The sequence below is a fragment of the Castor canadensis genome, chromosome 11 (genome assembly GCF_047511655.1).
Source record: "Castor canadensis chromosome 11, mCasCan1.hap1v2, whole genome shotgun sequence".
Classification (NCBI taxonomy): Eukaryota; Metazoa; Chordata; class Mammalia; order Rodentia; family Castoridae; genus Castor; species Castor canadensis.
Window position 1 is genome coordinate 52,921,159 of NC_133396.1, and position 21,634 is coordinate 52,942,792.

The 21,634-nt window shown below is 41.5% G+C and overlaps 1 protein-coding gene across 1 annotated transcript in view; it reads left to right on the top strand.

Annotated features, from left to right (window-relative positions):
• Fbxw10 (F-box and WD repeat domain containing 10) overlaps positions 1–21,634 on the top strand; it is a 32,601-nt gene that overhangs the window by 7,499 nt on the left and 3,468 nt on the right. Inside the window, exons 5-10 of the mRNA XM_074046799.1 lie at positions 4,827–4,948; positions 9,937–10,085; positions 11,516–11,658; positions 18,243–18,401; positions 20,238–20,491; positions 21,427–21,570. Of these exons, the coding sequence (XP_073902900.1) occupies positions 4,827–4,948; positions 9,937–10,085; positions 11,516–11,658; positions 18,243–18,401; positions 20,238–20,491; positions 21,427–21,570 (971 nt within the window). The remainder of the gene's footprint in view (positions 1–4,826; positions 4,949–9,936; positions 10,086–11,515; positions 11,659–18,242; positions 18,402–20,237; positions 20,492–21,426; positions 21,571–21,634) is intronic.

Here is a 21,634-nt window from a genome sequence, read left to right on the forward strand (position 1 = left end):
CAGGGTGACTTGGCTAGTTTTGGACCTTTGTACATTCATTTAAATTTCTATTTGTTTATTTTCATTCTTTTTTGGACATTAGGTGCAGAGAAATGATCAGGCTCTACTCAATTTGGGTTGTATTTTATTATTGGTTGTAGAGGGCTCCATTCCTATTTTATTTATCTATTTACTTACCCGATTTTATTTCTGTTCTTCACTCATACTCTCCCCTATCCCAGAGCTACCACCTAACCTTTTTTTTCCTTTCTCTCTCTTTTTTTTTTTTTTTTTGGTGCTGCGACTGGAACCCAGGACCTCTTGCTCTTGCATGCTAGGCATGTGCTACATCTGCCACTGAGCTACATTCCCAGCCTCCACCTAATTTGTTGTTGTTGTTGCAGTATTGGGGTTTGAACTCAGGGTCTCATGCTTGCTAGGCAGGCGCTTTTATCACTTAAGCTACTCCACCAGTCCCCCACCTAATCTTTCTTAATGCATGTCTTTTTATTCCAATGTCTTCTTTCAAAACATCTATCGATATATTCTGTATCTGTATTTACAGTTCACACCTGTGGTATTGTGTTAAACTTCCCTAGTTTCTAAATTTTGCCTCCCGCCCTGTGTTTCACATATTCACTCACATCTCCATGTAGGCAGTTGTTTTGGCTGTTTATAGGGTCTGTGTGCATATTTTATCTATTTGCTTCTGTATCGATGGACACTAGGTCCATCTTCATCCATGTCTCTTCAGGGACATTGTGATTTTTTTTTAGGAGATGCACCCAGGAGTGGACTTGCTTAGATATGGCTAGGCACCACCTAATTTGTCTAAGAATTACCAGATTGCCACACAGAATCACTGTATAGGTCTGCACTTTCACTGGCAGGGTTCGCATATTTCTGCTTCCATCCCAACAGCTGGGCGGGCACCATCCAGTGTCAAATTGTTGCCAGATGAATATGTGTAAAAATCGTTTCCGTGTGCACGACTCTGGTTACCAATGAATCTGCTTATGATCTTTGGTGACATCTTCTTTTGTGAATTGCCTGGTTACATCCTCTTGCTTACTTCCCCATTTGGGCTGGTCTAAATATCTTATTGATTTGTAGTTCTTTGCATTTCCTTCTAGATATTAATCCCTTCTCAATTTTAAAATTGCAAGTATCAGCTCCCTTTCTTTCATCCATTTACTTTTTTCATAGTGTCCTTTGTTTTACAAAATTTTTTAATGTTGATGGAATAAAACATATAAGCGTATTAGGGATTCCTACCCCCAACCCCTCATGTCTGTGGTTCTTTCCGCTTTTAGGCCAGAGATGTTTTCCAATATTTCCTTCTATTAACTTTTATAGTTTTACCTTCTGCATTCAGCTGACCCATTTGTAGTCCAACTTTGTGGTGTTAGGTAGTGTTTCCATTTTAGTTATTTATTTTTAAGTAAAGTGAACAGGTTCCCTCCCATAGCAATTTCTAAGTACATTGACTTGTGGTCCCATATTTATCACATGGTCATTTCCCACACATGCACAGGAACGTCTTAGAACCCTCTGTTCTAATCCATTGTTCTGTTTTTCTGTGCTTGTATCAAAATTACCATGTTTTAAATTTTTTTGATGGGTTTTTCTTCTTTTTTTATTGTTTTATTATTCATATGTGCATACAAGGCTTGGGTCATTTCTCCCCCCGCCCCCACCCCCTCCCTTACCACCCACTCTGCCCCCTCCTTCTCCCCCCCACCCCCTCAATACCCAGCAGAAACTATTTTGCCCTTATTTCTAATTTTGTTGAAGGGAGAGTATAAGCAATAATAGGAAGGAACAAGTGTTCCTGGTTGAGATAAGGATAGCTATACAGGGAGTTGACTCACATTGATTTCCTGTGCGTGTGCGTTACCTTCTAGGTTAATTCTTTTTGATCTCACCTTTTCTCTAGTTCCTGGTCCCCTTTTCCTATTGGCTCAGTTGCTTTTAAGGTATCTGCTTTAGTTTCTCTGCGTTAAGGGCAACAAATGCTAGCTAATTTTTTAGGTGTCTTACCTATCCTCACCCCTCCCTTGTGTGCTCTCGCTTTTATCATGTGCTCAAAGTCCAATCCCATTGTTGTGTTTGCCCTTGATCTAATGCCCACATATGAGGGAGAACATACGATTTTTGGTCTTTTGGGCCAGGCTAACCTCACTCAGAATGATGTTCTCCAATTCCATCCATTTACCAGCGAATGATAACATTTCGTTCTTCTTCATGGCTGCATAAAATTCCATTGTGTATAGATACCACATTTTCTTAATCCGTTCGTCAGTGGTGGGGCATCTTGGCTGTTTCCATAACTTGGCTATTGTGAATAGTGCTGCAATAAACATGGGTGTGCAGGTGCCTCTGGAGTAACCTGTGTCACAGTCTTTTGGGTATATCCTCAAGAGTGGTATTGCTGGATCAAATGGTAGATCAATGTTCAGCTTTTTAAGTAGCCTCCAGATTTTTTTCCAGAGTGGTTGTACTAGTTTACATTCCCACCAACAGTGGAAAAGGGTTCCTTTTTCCCCGCATCCTCGCCAACACCTGTTGTTCGTGGTGTTGCTAATGATGGCTGTTCTAACAGGGGTGAGGTGGAATCTTAGTGTGGTTTTAATTTGCATTTCCTTTATTGCTAGAGATGGTGAGCATTTTTTCATGTGTTTTTTGGCCATTTGAATTTGTTCTTTTGAGAAAGTTCTGTTGAGTTCACTTGCCCATTTCTTTATTGGTTCATTAGTTTTGGGAGAATTTAGTTTTTTAAGTTCCCTATATATTCTGGTTATCAGTCCTTTGTCTGATGTATAGTTGGCAAATATTTTCTCCCACTCTGTGGGTGTTCTCTTCATTTTAGAGACCACTTCTTTTGATGAACAGAAGCTTTTTAGTTTTATGAGGTCCCATTTATCTATGCTATCTCTTAGTTGCTGTGCTGCTGGGAGATGGGTTTTGTTTTTAACAATGCATTTGGTGAGTCTTAATACATCATGAAGGGACAAGGTTTATTCCTTTCATAGTAACAGTTGTGGTATGTATGTTTTGGGTTTTGGGATAAATTGATTGCAAATAAATTAAAACCTAACTAGACTTTCGATTGATGTTGCCATGAATTTATAAATCAATTTGAGGGAACACATTCAGATCACCTTCTTTGTTCTTTCTTATAGCTTTAAAGATTTCTTTATAATAGGTCTTATGAATTCTTATTAAATACCTATAAACTCCATCATTTCTTACTATTATGAATGGTACCCTATCTTTGTGTTTTCAAATTGGTTGTTGCTGGAATAGAAAGATGTTGTTGACTTTTGTAAGGTTGTTGATTTGAGTCTGGCAACCATGCTCAGCCTTTTTTCTTAGGAATTCTAAAATTATGCACTGTGTTGTTTTGTTTTTCTATGTAGATGATGTTATTAACTGTAAATAATGATAATGTTATCATATTTTCCAGCACCCGAACCCCTTTTTTTCTTTGTCTTTCTCCTTATAACTTTGCCTGGGCCATGGTTAGCAGTGGAGAGAAAGTGGGCATCATCACCTTGTTCCCTTCTTGAAGGGTCTAACCTGACGTTTTCCCATAAAGCATAATGCTTGCTGTTATGACTGGTGTATAAGTTTTACTAAGTCAAAGAATTCTTTCTATTCCTATTCTTTCTAAAAGCATTTATCAAATGCCTTTTCTTGCATACATTTTAAAAAACCCTGCCACTTTGCAGGGCATCTTTCACTGCACTGTGGGTGACATAGTAGGCACTGACACATTGGGAGGGCATTAGTAAGGCTATGGGGGAATATTAGCAAAGAAAACTTACCATATCCTAAAAAATCCCTAAAGAGACATTTATTAATCATTCATTTTTTGCCAAGTCTCAAGAACCTAGGAGGCAAGTACCATTATCATTCCCAATTTGGAGATGAAGAAACTGAGGCACAGAATAGTTTAGTAACTTACCTGAGATCACAGTGCCAGTAAGTGATGGACCTTGGAACAGATCTCAGGCATCTGACTGGAGTCCATTATCTTAACTTTGTACTTTGTCCCATCACAAAAGCAGGGCTGAAGTAGAAGTTTGTGTCATTGACAATTGATAGACCGCAGGCAAATTTTCTTATTAAACAACAACAACAACAGGACTCTTGCATGCTCCTATACATCTTTCAGATAGGCTTTAGATGAACACAAAATATTTTGGAAATATTCTGTTGCTCTTGTTTGAAGATCAGGTCTCCTGCAGACTCCATGCTGTGGGTTCTAAGCCTGACGATCACTCTAGGGACTCTCCCACATTTCTCAGGCTGCCCTACTAACATCTAGGCCTGGAAAATTCTTCATTGTAGGGCTTTGTCCTGTGCATTGTAGGATTTGTGTGTGTGTGTGTGTGGTACTGGAGTTTGAACCCAGGGCCTCACACTTGCTAGGCAGATGCTCAGTCACCTGAGCCACTCCACCAGGCCACATTATAGGGTCTTCAGCAGCATGTCCTTCCCACTTGTGACCACCAAGAATCTCTCCAGATGCTTCCAATTGTCTCCTAGGGTTGAAACAACCTCTGGTTGACAGTCACTCTAATAGTTCATTTAATTACCCACAGAAAAATCTATGTGGTTATTATCATTTTATTAATTAAGCTGACATAGGTATTTAATAACTTTCCCCAAATTACACCAAATAGTGCTGCAACTGGGAATCAAATCCCGGTCTCTGATCTAAGGTTAACCATGGAACTCTGCTGCCTTTCTAGTACCTATTGATCTAAAGGAACTCTATACAGAGCAATCCCCTGGGCCCTCAGAAAATTTCAAGGAATTTTTTTGGGGCCTGATTCCTGCAGATGCTGGGATCTGAAAACTGGAGCTTGCATACGAATCTTCTATGGCCATCAGGGGACAATCACTTGCATGGATTTATATAAGAAGAGGCTCGTGTCTGGGGCAAAGGATGGCCAGGTGAAAGGTGAGAAAGAACTGCCTTAAAATGTTCTAAAAAGTTTCTCCAAATCTGAAATTTATCAAAATGCTTGTTTCATTCATTTTTCTCATTTTCTTTCTTTTCCTTTCTCTTCCCTCCTTCCCTCTTTCTTTCTTTCTCTCTCTTTCTTTCTTTGTTTCTCTTTCTTTTTCTTTGTTTCTCTCTGTATCTTTCTTTTCTTTTCTTCTTCAGGGTTTTGGTATATAGCCCAGGCAGGCCTCAAACTTATGATCTTCCTGCCTCAGCCTCCTGAGTGCTGGAATTACAGGTGTACTCCACTACATCCGGCTTGTGTTTTGCTCATATCTATACATAGTAATCTATTCTTTTATTTGTTCATCCACCCATGTATCTATCGATCCATCCATTCAGGTAGCACAATGAATACCTACATTGTGCTAGACATTGCACTGGGCACTATTGAGAAAAAAATGATACATATATAGATAGATAGATAGATAGATATAGATACAGATATAGATATAGATATAGATATAGATATAGATATTATCCTTTTTAATCCTTACAAGAAACCTGTGAGGGAGATGCAGATAAGGAATTGGAAACAGATCAAGAGCAACTGTCCCAAATCAAAGCTGCTAAGTGGTAGAGGGGGATTTGAACCCACTGTTGCCTGGCTCTAAATCATGTGCTGCTGACCACATTAAGACTTGTAAGGAACCACAAAAACAAGAATAAGTTAGGGAGAGCTCCACAGGCAGAATGTTCTTTGAGTGTGATCTTAAGAAATAGTAGTTTTATAGGCAGGGAAGAGGGAGAGTAGAAGACACTCCAAGCAGAGGGAACAGCACAGCCAGTTGAAGAAGGATGAAGAAGAGAGTGTATTCAGGGTATTTTCCATTGTTTGGTTTGGCTGGACTTTGGTGTGTGGTATTGGAGATCAGACTGGTGAGTTTGTTTAGGGCCAGATTACAAAATACCTTCTGCATCATGGTGCAAAACTGAACTTTATCTTATAGGACATGGAAAGCTATAAATGAGTTTTCAGTTTGGAATTGATATGATTGAATGTATATTTTACTTTAGTGAGAGTTTGGAAGAAGGATTGGGAGAGCACTGGCTATATGAAGCTAGGGGACAAGTTAAGATACTCTTCTGTGTAGAGAACTGCCAAGGAAGCAAGTGCGAAGAAACTTTATATTTGATGGCCTAGGCCAAAGGGAGACCTCTAGAGGGAAAAAATGGCAGGACTTTACCACCAACTAGATATGAAAAGTGAGAGAGATAGAGGAGCAGGTGATAAGACCATTTTTAAAAATCACTGATGTCGTCAATTATGGAAAAGCAATTCATGGAAATAATAAGGACAACAGGGAAGAGCAGGGTAAGAAGAGGAGCGGGGAGGAGGTCATGGGTTCAATTTTGGACATGTTGAGTGTGGTATGCAGAAGAATGGCCAAGCAGAACTGTTTACATCCTAAATCCTTGAAATCCCTGGTGGTTACCTTGTGCTAAGGTTTGGATGTTGTTGGTGGTGGTGGTTTTTTATCTTCAAAGTTTCATGTGTTGGAAGCTTTGTCCCTGGTGTGGTGATGTGGGAAATGATGGAATCTTTAAGAGGTGGGGCCTGGTGGGAAGTCTTTAGACCAGTTGGGAGCACTGCCCTTAAAAGGGATTGTGGGACTGCAGCGATTCTCTGGCTTCCAGTTTGGCAAGTGCTCTCTTCCACATCTACCATGATGTGACATAGCCAAGAGGGTCTGAACAGAACCCAGCTAATGCAAGCACCATGCCTTTGAACCTCCAAACCTTTATAAAGTCAGCTGCTTCAGGTATTTTGTTCTAGTGATATAAAATGGACTAATAGGCCTTGCATGGCAAAAAGCTGTGCAGATGTGATTATGTCAAAGACCCTAAAATTTGGAGATTATCTGGGAATTATTGGGGTGGGTCCAGTGAATTCACATGGATCCTTAAAGACAGAGAAATGTTCTTGACTGTAATCAAAAGGAGATGGAACTATGGAAGAATGATCAGAGATATGCAACACTGCTGACTTTGAAGGTAGAGGAAGGGGCCATGGGTCAAGGAATATGAGTGGCCTTCAGAAGGCCACATAGAAAGGCAAGGAAATGGATCTCTCTCAGAGTCCCCATAAAGGAACACATTCCTGCTGATACCTTGACTTTAGCCTTGTGACATAGTATCAGACTTCTGTAAGATAGTACATTGGTGTTGTTTTCAGTTGCTATGCTTGTAGTAATTTGTTCTAGCAGCCATAGAAAGTTGATGTAATGAGGATGAAATTTCTGAGGATGCAGGTATGGATGTGCTGGTCTAGGGCTCCAGATATATGGATTTGATAGTTGTTAATTACAGTTGTCCCTCTGTATTCATAGCAAGTTGGCTCTAGGACACCACACCTCCACCTCCCTCCATGAGTACCAAAATTTGAGGATGCTCAAGTTCCTTATATAAAATGGCATAGCATTTGCACATAACTTCCTCATCTTCTGCCATCTCTAGATTATTTACAATACTGAATTATTGAATTCAAATACTACAGGAATCTGTCATGCTATACTGTTTAGAGAATAGTGACAAGGAAAAAAATCCACACACATTCAGTATAGATACAATTTTTCCCAAATATTTTTGATTTGTGGTTGGTTAAATCTGAGAATTTGAGCTGGATCTGGTGGTACACACCTGTAATCCCAGCACTCAGGAGGCTGAGGCAAGAGGATCATGAGTTCAAGGCCAGCCTCGTGAGACCTTGTTTCAATAAAAACAACAAAAAATAAGAGGATATGGAGCTCATGGATGTGGTTAGCCAACTGTAAGATGAAAGGTGGAAGCCCTGGGTGTGGGTCAGATTTCCCCAGCAAAGCCAGAGGAAAGATTGAAAAGAGAAGATAGACTAGGGACCTGAGAAAGTACAGCATGTTAGAGGCAGATGGGGAAAAAAAAAAAGACCTGAAAAGGGAGAATGAAGTGGGGTTACATTCGCCAGCACTCAGACCCATGGAAGAAATCTTACCCCCGACCTCTTACCTCCATTACTTAGCCCTGTGTAAGTCATTGCCACGATTGCTGTAAGTTGTCCAGCTGAGGGATTGAAACTGGAAGGGCAGCCATGGCCTCCAAGCTAGCTGGCAGAGTATTGGTCCCCAAGGGAGGCATTCTGAGTAAGGGCAGGGTCAGAGACTCCACCCCCAACATCATGACCCATGACCCATGTTGTCATAGAGCTGCATTGTGACTCAGTAGAATGCCAACAGTGGGGTCAGGACTGGGGAGAGGGGAGTTAAGCCCTTACTGGAGGTGTAAACTTTGGGGGGAAGCCATCAAAACAACTCAGTTACCAAGATACATATCTCAATGCAGTTTTATTTGGTAGTCCTGGGGTTGAGCTCGGCCTCACACTTGCTTGGAAGGGATGAACCACATCTCTAGCCCCTTTTGCTTTAGTTATTTTTGTTTTGTTTTTCCGTTTCCTTTTTCTTTCTTTCTGCTTTAGTTATTTTTGAGATAAGGTCTTGCTTTATGTCTGCTGGCTGGACCGTGATCCTTCTCTGCATGACTGGGATGACAGGCACACACTGCACCCAGTCATTGATTGAGAGGGGTTTTGTGAATTTTTTGCTCTCGGACTGTGATCCTCCAGATGTCCACCTCCCAAGTAGCCACATTATAGGCTTGAGCCACTGTGCCCCAGTATCACCCAGTATCAATGCAATATTTTAAAAAGCAAAATTAATGCACAAAATCTGTGATGAACTAAGTATCAAAATGTCTCTTGCTTCACCCTAATCCTGGCCCTGGTCACCAACCTTCCTGCTTCCCCTATGCTCTTCCTACCTGCCAGGGTTACCAAAATAGAATGAGGGAGGAAATTATTAGTTATCTAAAAAATATAACTCTTTACTTCTAAAATTCTTTAAAACACAGCACTTTACTGATGAATATTTAATCTCTCAACTTTTCCATTGGTAATTTTATGAATGGGCCAAAATATATACATTAAAAAAAAGTGAAGAAAATCATACTTGCATAGTTAGGGTTCAACCTCACACGTGTGGTTAAACAGAGCAGAGACACCAGACTTCCTGGGTACAAATCCCAGCTCTGCTGCTCTTCTCCTGTGTGAAACGTGAGCAGGTTACTGAATTCTTTGCCTCAGCTTCCTCACATGTATAGTGGGGAATAATAATAGTACTTGTCTCGTGAAGATGAGGGAATGCATGTCAGGCACTTTGAATGGTTCCTTGCTCGTTGTTAGGATTTTGCAAGTCTCGGCTATGATTATTATTTTGCTTTGGGCTACTTGGTCTGTGGCCTGAGGACAAAGGCACTTTGAGGGCTGATGAAGCAGGTTTTTAAGTGTTCATCCCTGAGTTCATGGTGCCCACTTTCAGCTTCTTCCTTCCAGCTCTTCACTCACCCATTCCTTCTCATCCCTGCCCACACCTGCAGCATGGTAAGCAGTTGTTCTGACACAGTCTATGTAGAAGCAACATCAAATCCACCCCTAGCCATGGTATAAAATCCAAACAGCAGATTCAGAAGCATTCGAAACTGTGAGGACAGACAACTTCTCTTTGGTTGTGTTAGATGTGGCTCGGGCAGACAGCATCTGGGAGGGATGACTCTATATAACCCTTAATTAATTATCATGAAGTCTGCTCAATACCAAGCAGGTTTTTGTTTGCTTGTTTGTTGTTTTGGACATGATGCTATCTAGCACTTGGGCCCCAAGGCTAAGTTCCAGGGTCACAGCCAAGGTCCTCTGCACATGGGCTCTCCCAAGGGCCCTCGGTTCAGTGAGCTCTGTGTTGCAGGTATGTGGAGTTGCTGATGAGCCTGCAGGGTCCTGGGCTAGGTGAAGGTCCTCTGGGCTCTGACTTGATGGGCTTATCTAGTCTTTGCTTTTGTGATGGGGAGCATAAATACACTGTAACCCTCCCTCATGTCCCTCCCCCTTGCCTCCTGTCTTTCCCTGTCCCCTTCAGAATGGGAGTTACACACAGGAAAGTGCCTGAAGACGTTTAAACACAAAGACCCTATCCTGGCCACCAGGATCAATGACACTTACATTGTGAGCAGCTGTGAGCGAGGGTTAGTCAAAGTGTGGCATATTGCCATGGCCCAGCTGGTAAAGGTGAGCAGGCAATGGGCTGGGTGTGGGTACAGGGCACTGGTGGTGACTGATTAGAAGAGATGAATGATCGTCTCCCTCATGGAGTTCCCCAGACCATCCTTAAGCAACGTAGATAGCCACTAGCCAGGGTGGCACAAAAGGGAAAGGTCCCCAAGGGGGGTGTCTTGAGTTGGTACAGCATCAGGTGTTCCACTCCCACATCATCACCAACCTTGTCCTGGATAGGGGGTGAAAGGCTGCATTCTGACTCAGCACTATATGTGGGCCTCAGGGCTTTTTCACAGCAACGGAGTTAAAGTGCCTTTTTGCTTCCAGATTATTCTATAGCTTGGGGTGAGGGGATGAACAATTTTTTTTTTCTTTCCCCTTACTCTTTTAGCAAGGAGAAAACCTTGGGGGTTGGACAAATACCTTTTTCCTCCTTACCTTCTAATGAGGAGAGAACACTGGTTGTCTTGAAACTCATTGGAAATTGACTTAAACTGTTTTCTGTTGCTCTGATAAAATATCTGAGACCAGATAATTTATAAAGAATAAAAGTTTATTTGGGTCACAGTTCTGGAGGCTGAGAAGTCCGAGAGCCTGGCACTAACATCTACTTGATCTGGTGAGGGCCTTCCTGGTGGATCATGTCATGACAGACAGCATCAGATAGTGACACACAGAAAACACGTCAGAGAGCACTGCTTTTATAACAAAGCTGTTGCCGTGGTAACTCATTGATTCATTAATCAATGAATGGATTAACTCATTCACAAGAGCAGAGCTTCAGGCTACAATCACCTTCCAAAAGTCCTACCTCCAGACACCATGAACATATGACTTTGGGGATTTAATTTTCAATACATACATTCCATGGGACGCATTCAGACCATAATAAATGTTCATAAAACAGGCTCTTGCTGGATTTGAACCCCTTGGCCACACTGAGTGGTGGCAAGATGTCATTTGTGCCAGGAACACAGGATCACAGTGAAAGGTGGCTGGTTTGACTTGCGGGTTTTCAACACTAATTTTGTCATTGTGGCTGAAACTCAACATCAGGTACACGGAGGCCTCCTATTACCTCTGGGTCCTGGCAGGGAAGAGCCAAGGAACACCTTATCCTTCTTCCTTCTGACAGCAAAGGAAAGGGATTTCTGACTTCATCTGATGCTCCAGCAAGATGGGACAGACCCACCAGGAACAAGGCCCCTCCCTGATCATATTCTTCCAGAGCTGGGGAGAGGGCTCTGCAGAGGGGAGGGAGGAATTTCTCTGGCCTTCTTAAAGCAGAAATAAAATCAGCTCAGGGACATGCCAAGTGGGTAGCAGTCACAGATGGGTGGAGTGTGGTGTTGGGATTCATCTAGAGCCTCTAGCTCTGGCCTTTGGAGGAGTCAAAGTCTGAGTTGCAGGGGTCCTGAAAACAGTGGCATCTTTTCTTGCAGACTCTCACTGGGCACGAGGGAGCCGTGAAGTGCCTGTTCTTTGACCAGTGGCATCTCCTTTCTGGAGGTGCTGATGGCCTGGTAATAGCCTGGAGCATGGTGGGAAAGTACGAGAGGTGCCTGATGGCCTTCAAGCATCCAAAGTAGGTTTGGGGAAAGTGGCACTGGCAAATGTGATGTCTGCTCCTTTTCCCAGCATGGCTGATCTCCTGTCTTCTCTGCTCTTTACCCATTTTTGCTTCCCTCCTTTTCTACCTGTCACCTATTCCCTGCCCTCACTGCCTGACTATTCTTTCTCCTGCCCTCGCTTGTTTTTCTGGAGAAATAATACTAGATATGAATTTTGGAGAAGTTATTGAAAAAAATTAAGGGCAGGCAGTTGAGACAGGGTCTTTCTATGTAGCTCAGGCTGAATTAAATACAGTCCTCCTGCCTCAGTCTCCTGAGTGTTGAGTGGATTACAGAGAAGTTATTGAAATTGTATATTTGTGACACGTGATAAATTCCTGTTACCTATCAGGTATAGGAATACTGGCAGAACCATCCCAAGTAATGCCATCTTTAAACTTAAAATTCTTGACATTGGTCTTTATCCCAGGAAGCTTGACCTCACAAAACTTTAAAATAATCCAAATGCCAAAGATTTAAAAATAACAAAAGTCCTTTAAAAGGTCATACTTATAAGTCTGCAGGCAAGAGCAAATGAATTTCATTTTCCATGCCAATTCAAATTTAATTTGAATTGGCTTGTTAGAGCAAATTAAGAAGCATTCAGAGGTCACAGCTGGGTTTGTTTGGAAAGGGTATTGTTGATCAATAAGGGATTATGCTACAACCATAGTTTTATAGGCTTCTGTATGCCATTCTTAGACTATAAGAATAATGCTTCTTACCCTGAGTGCATTATAAAAAGCTCCAGAAAACTAAATGCTATCTTAATTGATGAAAAGAGTTAAGTGGATTTCCCAGAAGAATTTATCAGAGGATAGTCGTTTAATAAGTTATGGCTCTAACTATTTTATACCCTCATAGAAACTTTTAAAGCAGGCACAGTGATCATGTGGCAGGTATAAGAGATCTAGGTATATGTCTATGATCTTTGTGATATGTGACTACACTATGAACAGGTGGGGGCCAGGAAGTATCTGTGTTCAGTGATTTATTGAACCCCCCAGTAGCCATCAGTAAGCCTCTTAGTTTGTCATCTGGACTATCAAGCCTTGATTTCAAGGAGGCAATAAAACTTTATGAAAGTTGTAACTATATATTTTTTAAACTTTCTAAACAAGACGTGGTAGAATTTAGTTGCTGGAAAATAATTTGTTCCCAGCAAAACTGCCAATTTGGTTGCCCTCTCATTGGTCCATGAGTCTCCATTCCACTTCTGCTATGAGACTTCAGACAACTGCTCCTCCCACTGGATATCACCACCAACACACCATTCATGCATTCATGTTGGTTCTTTTTCTTTTTTTTTTTTTTTTTGGTGGGACTGGGGTTTGAACTCAGAGCTTCACACTTACAGAGCAGGTGCTCCACCTCTTGAGTCATGCTTCCAGTCTATTTTGGAGATGGGAGTCTCATGAACTGTTTGCCTGAGCTGGCCTTGAGCCATGATCTTCCTGATCTCAACCTCCCAAGTAGCTAGGATTACAGGCATGAGCCACAAGTGCCTGGCTTATGTTGGTTTTTAATACCTGGTGTGGCCACAGAAAAACCAAACACTTGGAAGACATGGCCAGTGTTTTCATTTATAGGTCGCTTTTTCCTACTCCTCTATAATAGTGTTGTGTAGAAATAAGTGCTGAATAAATATGTTTAATTGATGCTAACAAGCACTAATTTGACAGGTCATCTTTCTGGAGAGTTCTAATGACTGGACTCATCTCTTGAGTATGATAGACATAGTTACTACATGTCCTTTGGTAGAAGAAGAGCTGGAGAAAGGTTTCTCCTTTTTTGCTCTAATATTTTTCAACTGAAATTATGATTTTGCATATAGTTTGGGAAAGAATGGATATTAGGAAGGAAATTTTTTTTGGTGATACTGGGGGAGGGGTTGAACTTAGGGCCTTGTGCTTGCTAGACAGGTGCTCTACCATTTGAACCACACCCGCAATCCTTTTTGCTTTAGTTATTTTTCAGATAGGGTCTTGCATTTATGCCTGGACTAGCCTGGACCACAGTCCTCCTATTTATGTTTCCTTCATAGCTGGGATGGCAGGTATGCACCACAGCACTCAGCATTTTATTGGTTGAGATGAGATCTCATGAACTTTTTGCCCAGGCTGGCCTTGAACTGTGATCCTCCTGATTTCTACCTCCTGAGTAGCTAGGATTATAAGTGTGCTTCTCCATGCCCAGCTTTTGAGGGAGGAGATTTGAGGATATAAAGTAGGGTCAACAGAAATGATCTTTGGAAAACTTTCTGTACTCTGTGGTGCCTTTTTTACAAAATTTATTCTTCAATCACTTTTCCATAACTCAAATTTTTTTGCAATTTTAAATTAGTGTAGTTTACATAACACAAAATTAACCACTTTATAGTATACTTCAATAGTTTTTAGTATAGTCATAATATTGTACAACCATTATCATTATCTAATTATAGAACGTTTCCATAAGTCAATAGAAATGTTCCCTGTTTCCTTCCTAACATTAGGTTTTTTGAATCTTTAATTTTCACTTGTTTTTAGTGGTGGTGCCAGAGATTAAACCCACGTCCTTGTGCATGCTAGGCAAGTGCTCTACCCTTGAGCCACACCCTGGCCCTTCTCTCTTATTTTCTTGGTCAGTTTACGTAAAGATTTGTCAATTGTCTAGCTAAAGGTTTGTTGATCTTTTCAAAGAATCAACTCTTCATTTTATTGATTTTGTATGTTGTTTTTCATTCTCTATTAATTCTGCTATAATCTCTTACTTCTTGACACCCTCTGGATTTGGATTTAGATTGATCTTACTCCCTAGTTTCTTAAGATAAAAGGTTAAGTTATTGAGTGGAGAAGTGTAGGGATCCAGTGCTATAAAATTTCCCTTGAGCACTGCTTTGGCTGTCCTCCTTAAGGTTTGCTGTACTCCTTAAGGTTTTTCTGTTTGTTTTTGAGTCAAGGTCTCTCTATGTAGTGCAGGCTGGCCTTGAACTTGCAATCCTCTTGCCTCAGTCTCGCAAGTGCTTATATTACAGGCATCCATAAGTTTTGGTATGTTGTATTTTCATTTTCATTCATCTGAAAATATTTACTAATTTCCTTTCTGATTTCTTTGATCTGTCTTAGCCCATACTTCCTGCCTGCACAGAACATCAAGCTTTCGCTTGTCCCAGACATTTTCTAAGCAGGCTCACTGCCCTGGGTGTGTTGTGTGGCCATCTAGATTCTTGGGAATACATCTGAGAGTTTCAAGACCCCTGTGGACATTTCATTCCTCAGCATTTCCTCCACGCCTTTTGGTTAGTGTAATGTTTGCCCTCAGTGGATTTCTGTTGCTTCAGGTAGCAGGGACTAAAGCATTTGTCTATAAATGTTTTCAACAAATGTCCCCCAGGTACCCACTTTAACACTGGGTGAATTCTTAGGCAAAATAAAACTTAACCTTTTGATCCAGTCTTGCAAGAAGTCACCAGACAGGACAAATAACTCATTGTGAATGAATCTGTTCTGCTCCCTGTAGTACCAGGAACGTGGATATTATTTTCATAGCTACCACTGAGCTGGGAAGTGGAGAATGGGAATTAGGATCCGTTAGTATGCTACAAAGCATACTGTTCTTGAGGCAGGCTAAGACGGGAAAAGTTCAGGACTCTTAGAACATATATGGCAATATTGCATTTCAGGTTGAACATTCTTCTCTTTCTCTGAGTCTTCTTTTTAATTGCAAATTTGTGTAGGTTATTCACAACCTGTTGAGGGGGCAGCTCAAACCACCCCCACCTCAGCCCAGGGATCATTTGTGCCCCTCCCCACTCATTGATTATTGTTGGTTAGGAATTACCAGCTTCTTTTCTTCCCATAGGTTAGCATAGGTTTTTGAAAGCACCTTGAAAGAAAAAGACACTCTTTCTTCCAGCTTCCACCTGACCTCACCATGGTCTTTTGTAACCTTTCTCCCTAACCTTAATAAACATTGTTACCCCCTTACTAAATCCACATGCCTGCCTGGATGCTTCCACATGGGACACAAAGAATTTGGAAATCTGATCAGATTACACCTACTGACAGCATTTTTACTGACGCCAAGACCATTTTTTCTTGTCCAAGTGCTCCCTTGGTTGCTGTAAGCCTTTGGTTATTTTTCAGAATTCTGAAAAAAATTGATTCTGACAGTTTTTGTTGCTGTTAGGGGTGGAATTGTGCAGTTCCTTCATCCACCATTTTCACTGACATCACTCTATGTAGTATCTTTCATAAAGAAAGAGAAAAGAAGATTATTTCTTGCTAGGGCAGAGATAAAACCTGAAAGAGACTGGACTATTCCAAGACCGTAATAACCACTATTGTGTCAGGTACTGGACTAAGTTTTTGAAATATACCTTAATTAATTTAATTCTGAAAGCAATCGTGTGAGGCAGACATTACTATTCCTTTTCATAGAAGCTCAGTGTTATACAGCCAGGTTTTCTGATTCCAAAGCCTGTGCTTTTAATCACTAGGCTTAGTGGTAGAAACTAAACTGCCAAATGTCACAAGAACCTATGAGAAGTATAGGCTTAGCTCAGCAAAGTTGAAAGGGATACACAAGGAGGAAAACCCTTCTATCACAGGTGTCTCTCTCCCAATGCAGGACTGACTCATAGACAGACTAAGATATGTTTAAGGTACCAACAAAGTTACTATATTTCCACTTTGGAAAAGAATTAGAGCTTTGTTCGACTTTTAAATACAAGAATTACAGCTTAGTTCTATCTACCCATTATCTGTCTGTCTGTCTATCTAACACAGAAGGAGGAAATCAAGCCACTTTGGGCTCCTTGCTGTTTTTTGAATATGCCAGGCAGCTTCAGCCTTTAGGGGTCTTTGCTGTTTCTCTTTTGTTAGTGGTTAGGGCCTTGACATTTGGCCCTGAGATCTGACCAGATGTCAAATGGTATAAAGTGGATGTCATTCTTTTAACACTCTGTAGTAATGACCATATTCTGAAAACATGGACAGTGACCTTTTCAACACATGTATGTTAAGGGCCTGCTATACCTAAGTACCGTGCCAGGTGCTGAGCATATGATAATAAATATGACATGAGTTGTGCCCAGGAGAAAATGTCAGTATACCCAAAGTTTGTGTACACATCTGAGGAAGGAGATGGAGTGACATCTGTGTTTTTGGAGAAGCAGCATGTGAACTAGGTCACACATGGACTCTGTCCTAGTTCATTTTCTGCTACTATAATGAAATACCCAAGACTGGGTGATTTGCAAAGAAAAGAATTTATTTAGCTCACAGTTTTGGAGGCTATGATCAGGAGGCCTTATCTGCTCAGTCTCTGGTGAGAGCCTGGCTGGCTGCATAAAGGAGAAACAGAAAGGAAACTGGCTGTCTGCAAAAGCCAAGTGTGTGAGGTGATCTTGCTTTATAATAATCCACTCTCGCAGTTATTAACTGGGGATTCTTAAGAGGGCAGTGCCCCCCCAATGACTGAACCCCCTTTCCTAGGCCCCAACTCTTCAAGATTCCTCTCCACGCTATACCTTGGGGACCAAGCTTCCATCACATGAACATGGGGGACACAACTCAACCCAGATGCAAATCATGGGAGACTTGGATGGGCAGGGACTAATGGACTTAGTTTGCATATAGGATCTAACAAATCGGTGGCATTAAATTAAGCTTCTTAGTGCCATTCATTTTAATGGAAGTTCACTAATAGTGTTTACCATCTAAAAGGAAAAGAGGGTGCTAGTTAAAGGCTCAGTAAATTAATCTTTTCAGGTGAGAAGTAATAATTCTGCAAAGGGCTGTGGGGAGCTCAGTGGTAAAGGGTCTGCCTAGCATATGTGATCCCCTAGGCTCCATTCCCAGCAATACAGGATTTCTATTTGTCAGAAATGAATAAACTACATATCTGGGGTCCGATTTGCACCCAGCAGTTGTAGTGAGGATATTGATGGAGGCATCTTTCCTAGTCTTCTCCTGGTTCCCCTTTTCCTACTGGTCATTGCAGAAGGACACTTAAAAATCTCATCCCTGGGTAGGTACAATTTTCCTCAAGGACATCCATTCACTGAAAGAATGAAAGCCACTAATTTAAGACCAAAAAGAGACTGTCCAAATTTAAGGGTTTTGTTTTATATAAAGATAATTCTTTTCCTTCCAGTGTTTTCTTTCTTACATATAGATACCATTTTAAAAGGAATCAAAACATTAAATGATTCTCAGCATGACTTTTGCATAAGTGAACAGCCAGGAATCAAATTATAAGACAAAAACACAATCATCTATTCATCGGACTCCCCTTTTCCTGTTAAAAAACCAAAACCAAAACCAAAACCTTTGACATCAGCCTTTTTCTTCACCACCTTGTGCCCCTATGACCATATTGCAGACAGTAACTGCAGAATGGGAAGAGGTGTGTCTGAGCTAATGGTTGACACCTAGAATAATAAAATGATGGAAACACTATGTCAAGGACATTTATGGTCATTGCCTCCCAACCTCCCACAATATCCCCAAAGTACAACAAAACCCTAGCAGTTTACTAGAAGGTGGGTACTGCCTGTTGTTCTGTTCCCTTCCAGGGAGGTGCTCCACGTGGCCCTTCTCTACCTCCGGGTCATCAGTGCCTGTGCAGATGGCAAAATCCGCATTTACAGTTTCCTCAACGGGAACTGTCTGAAGGTGATAAAAGTTGATGCCAGAGGTGACCCTGTGCTGTCTTTCTTCTATCAGGTCGACAGGTGGGTGGTATGTGTGGAGGTCAGAACCATGATGTTTTGATGATTTTTTTTTTTTGTCTCTTCTGAGATACTGGCCTGGATTTACTGGCAGGAGGAGACAGTAAGCAGTGCTTCCCTCCTGTTTTAGCTGTCATGCATAGTAATCTTGTGGGACCCTGACTGGACTTTGCACAAAACTTAGCTTCAGGAAGCAGAGTTCATTTTGACTCTTACTTGTTCTTGGTGATTGGGGGAAATCAATGGTTGCAACACAGCTCTTCTGTAAGGACCACAGTTCTGCGATATGTAGCTGCTACTTTCTCTTTGATCACATGTTCAGCTGCACAGAGCTCCATCAGCTGTCTGATGCCCACTTCAGATGCAAAGATTTCTAGGGGCTTTGTGGGGGGGCAGTAGCAGGGGGTCCAGCGAGGAAGAACTAAACTGGTGAGTTGACAGAAACCAGTACCATGACTGACTCACTGTATGTGCTACTGTGCTTCTATATGAAGAAGTAACAATATGTGAAAATCACCATATAAAATTCACTTAGAAACTCTACCCTAAGCTCACCTGAGAATCTCCCTAAAGCACATGGCCCATTAATACTATTTGTCAGCTTAGAAGAAAACGGCATGCTGGTAATAAAGCTCATAAATTAATGCTTTTCAGTTAAGAAGTAAAGAATATTGCAAAGGGCTGGGGAGTTCAGGGGTACAGCACATGCTAGTCATGGGTGAGGCCCTGGGTTCCATTTCCAGCATCAAAACAAAAACAGATGGCTTTCACCTTTTTTCATACATAGCATCCAAAGAGAGATGATTTCTTCTTTTTGAGAGGCAGGGTCTCTGTGTACTCTCAATCTGGCTTTGAACTTATGATCCTCCTGTCTCCACCTCGGTCTCCCAAGTGCTGGGATTACAGGCATGTTCCCCCATGCCTGGCTGAGGTGATTTCCATTGGACTTAAGTAAAAATTTTGTAATGGAACCTGATTCCGCAAATTCCATTCCAGTGTTTCCAGCCCAAACAAGTCACTTTTCTGGAGAGTTTACACTAACAGATAAGATCTTAAAATTATTGCCTTTGGAGTGGAATGAAACCTATATACACGATATTTCAGTATCTTATTTACAGTTAATCTGGATACAGGGGAAAGCAGCTTGCTTTGTGTAAATGATAAAATGACAGAAACCATGGGAAGTGGGAGGCAGTGCTGGGGGGTGGGGAGGGCCAGTTTTGAACCTTTTTGTCTACCAGGACATAAAAGTAGGAATTTGGGAAGACACAAGCCACCCTGCTTCATAAGGTGTGGATGTTCTGTCTGCATCTTGAGTATGTCCTGACAATGGGGTAGCGTGAAGGCGTGTGGGGCCTTTGTGTGGAGACTCAGTAGAGGAAGGGAGGCTTCCTCAGTAGGGAGTTTCATCCCCATCACAGCAACAGAAACAAGTGAGCCTGGAAGCTGGCCCAAAAAGGGCGGGGGGGGGGAGGGGAGGAGTGAATTTCCATACATCTATGTGCAGTGTGCAGGGTACCTCAGCTTCTGCCTTGGGTACCTGAGATACTTGACACTCAGTCCAGGAATGGGAATTTATTGAGGAAGTATTTTAACTTGAGCAGCAAAGCAATCAAAACATATGTGCCCTGTTCACATTTATTTTTTTAAAAGAAAACAGATATAAAGCTAACCACCTCTGCTGCATGCCCTGACACCTTTCACTGCTTCTGACCCTCCAACACCCTACATTGCCTGGGCACTGCTCCTTTAGCCTGGGGTTGAAAGGGGACATTGATTGCAATGCATATTTTGGTGGCCTCCATGCTCCTTTTGTGGCCAATCTTGTTTTGGTTCCAGGATGGTGGTCAACACAGAGAGCAATATTCTTATGTTCAACTTTGAGCATGTGAAGTGGCAGTATGCCCATGAAAAAAGTAAACAGAAGAAGAAGAAGGATAGAGAGGATGAAAAGGAGGAAAGCAGCCTTGGGGACATTCCTTCCAAGTCTAGCACTCAGGTTTATAGCCTGAAAGAGTCTGAGACCCAGGAGTCACAAGTGCCTAAATTTCCCAAGGCCCGCGTTCCTGTGAAGCCGCCCAAGACACCTTCAGGTAAAAGAACAAGACTGCAGCAACTTCAGTGAGAACCAGTAGAACAGGGGAGGGGGTGCCAGGCCAGTGTCTTTGTGGGCTGGGTCAGTGAAGGGTTTCTTGACAATATAAATCTTAATCCTTTAGGAAGGTGGGAGCCATTTATCCTTGATTCGCCAAACAATTTGTAGCCAGATAAAGGAAATCCTCTGATTTTCACAACGTCATTTTCAAGTTTACTAGAATCTTTGTACATAAGAATAACCTTAATATTTGCCATTAAAACATGAATGCAAAACAAAAAAACAACCAAACAACCAACGCCCCCCCAGTTCCCAAATGCAAACATATATTTACATAGCTATTGCTTCAGAGACAAGAAAGAGGTTATTATAGGCTTAAAAAATTGAACTATGCAAAATATATTATCTTCAGACCTCTGAGAATGTGTGTACCTGGAAAATGTTACAAATCAGGTTGTGTGTGTGTGCATGTGTGTGAATGCATAGGTGGGGATGTGGCCATAGTTTATGCCATTTATGATATCTAAAGAGTAAATATATATGGGTTAGACAGGCAAGACGCCTTCCTTTCACCTGCCCTCGATGTGGCATGAAATTGGATCCATAGATCTAGAGAGAACACCAATAGATTACCTCTAAGCATATCACACTACAAATAGCTATGGCCTGACTAAACAAGAGTTTTATGCTTAAAGCTTGCCAATCAGTAGGAGAAGTGAGTGGGAGGGGAATCAGGATGTGATCTAGATCTCAGACTTGAGGTTACTACTTAGTTTCATGTGACAATAAATTATGTGGTGATATTTTGAGTGAAAAATAAGTTGAATTTTGAGTGCTTATTATTACTGACTATATTATTTTTACTGTGCCCCCATTATCCAGACCTAATTGAATTATATAATGACTATAGTTTCTTCCTCAATCTTAATTTAGCCATGTTATTAGAGATACCTGAACAACAAGGAAGGCCCAAATCACCCCGAAAAAATGGCAAGAAGGGAGCTGATTCTGTTCCTAGGGAAGCAAATGACATGGGTGATGGGCAAGAGAATTTGGAAGCAAAACTCAAGGCTGAAGGTAAATGAATGGTGATGATTTTCTCTCAGTCTTTCTCCTTTAGTTTGATTTTCAGTAGGCCAAT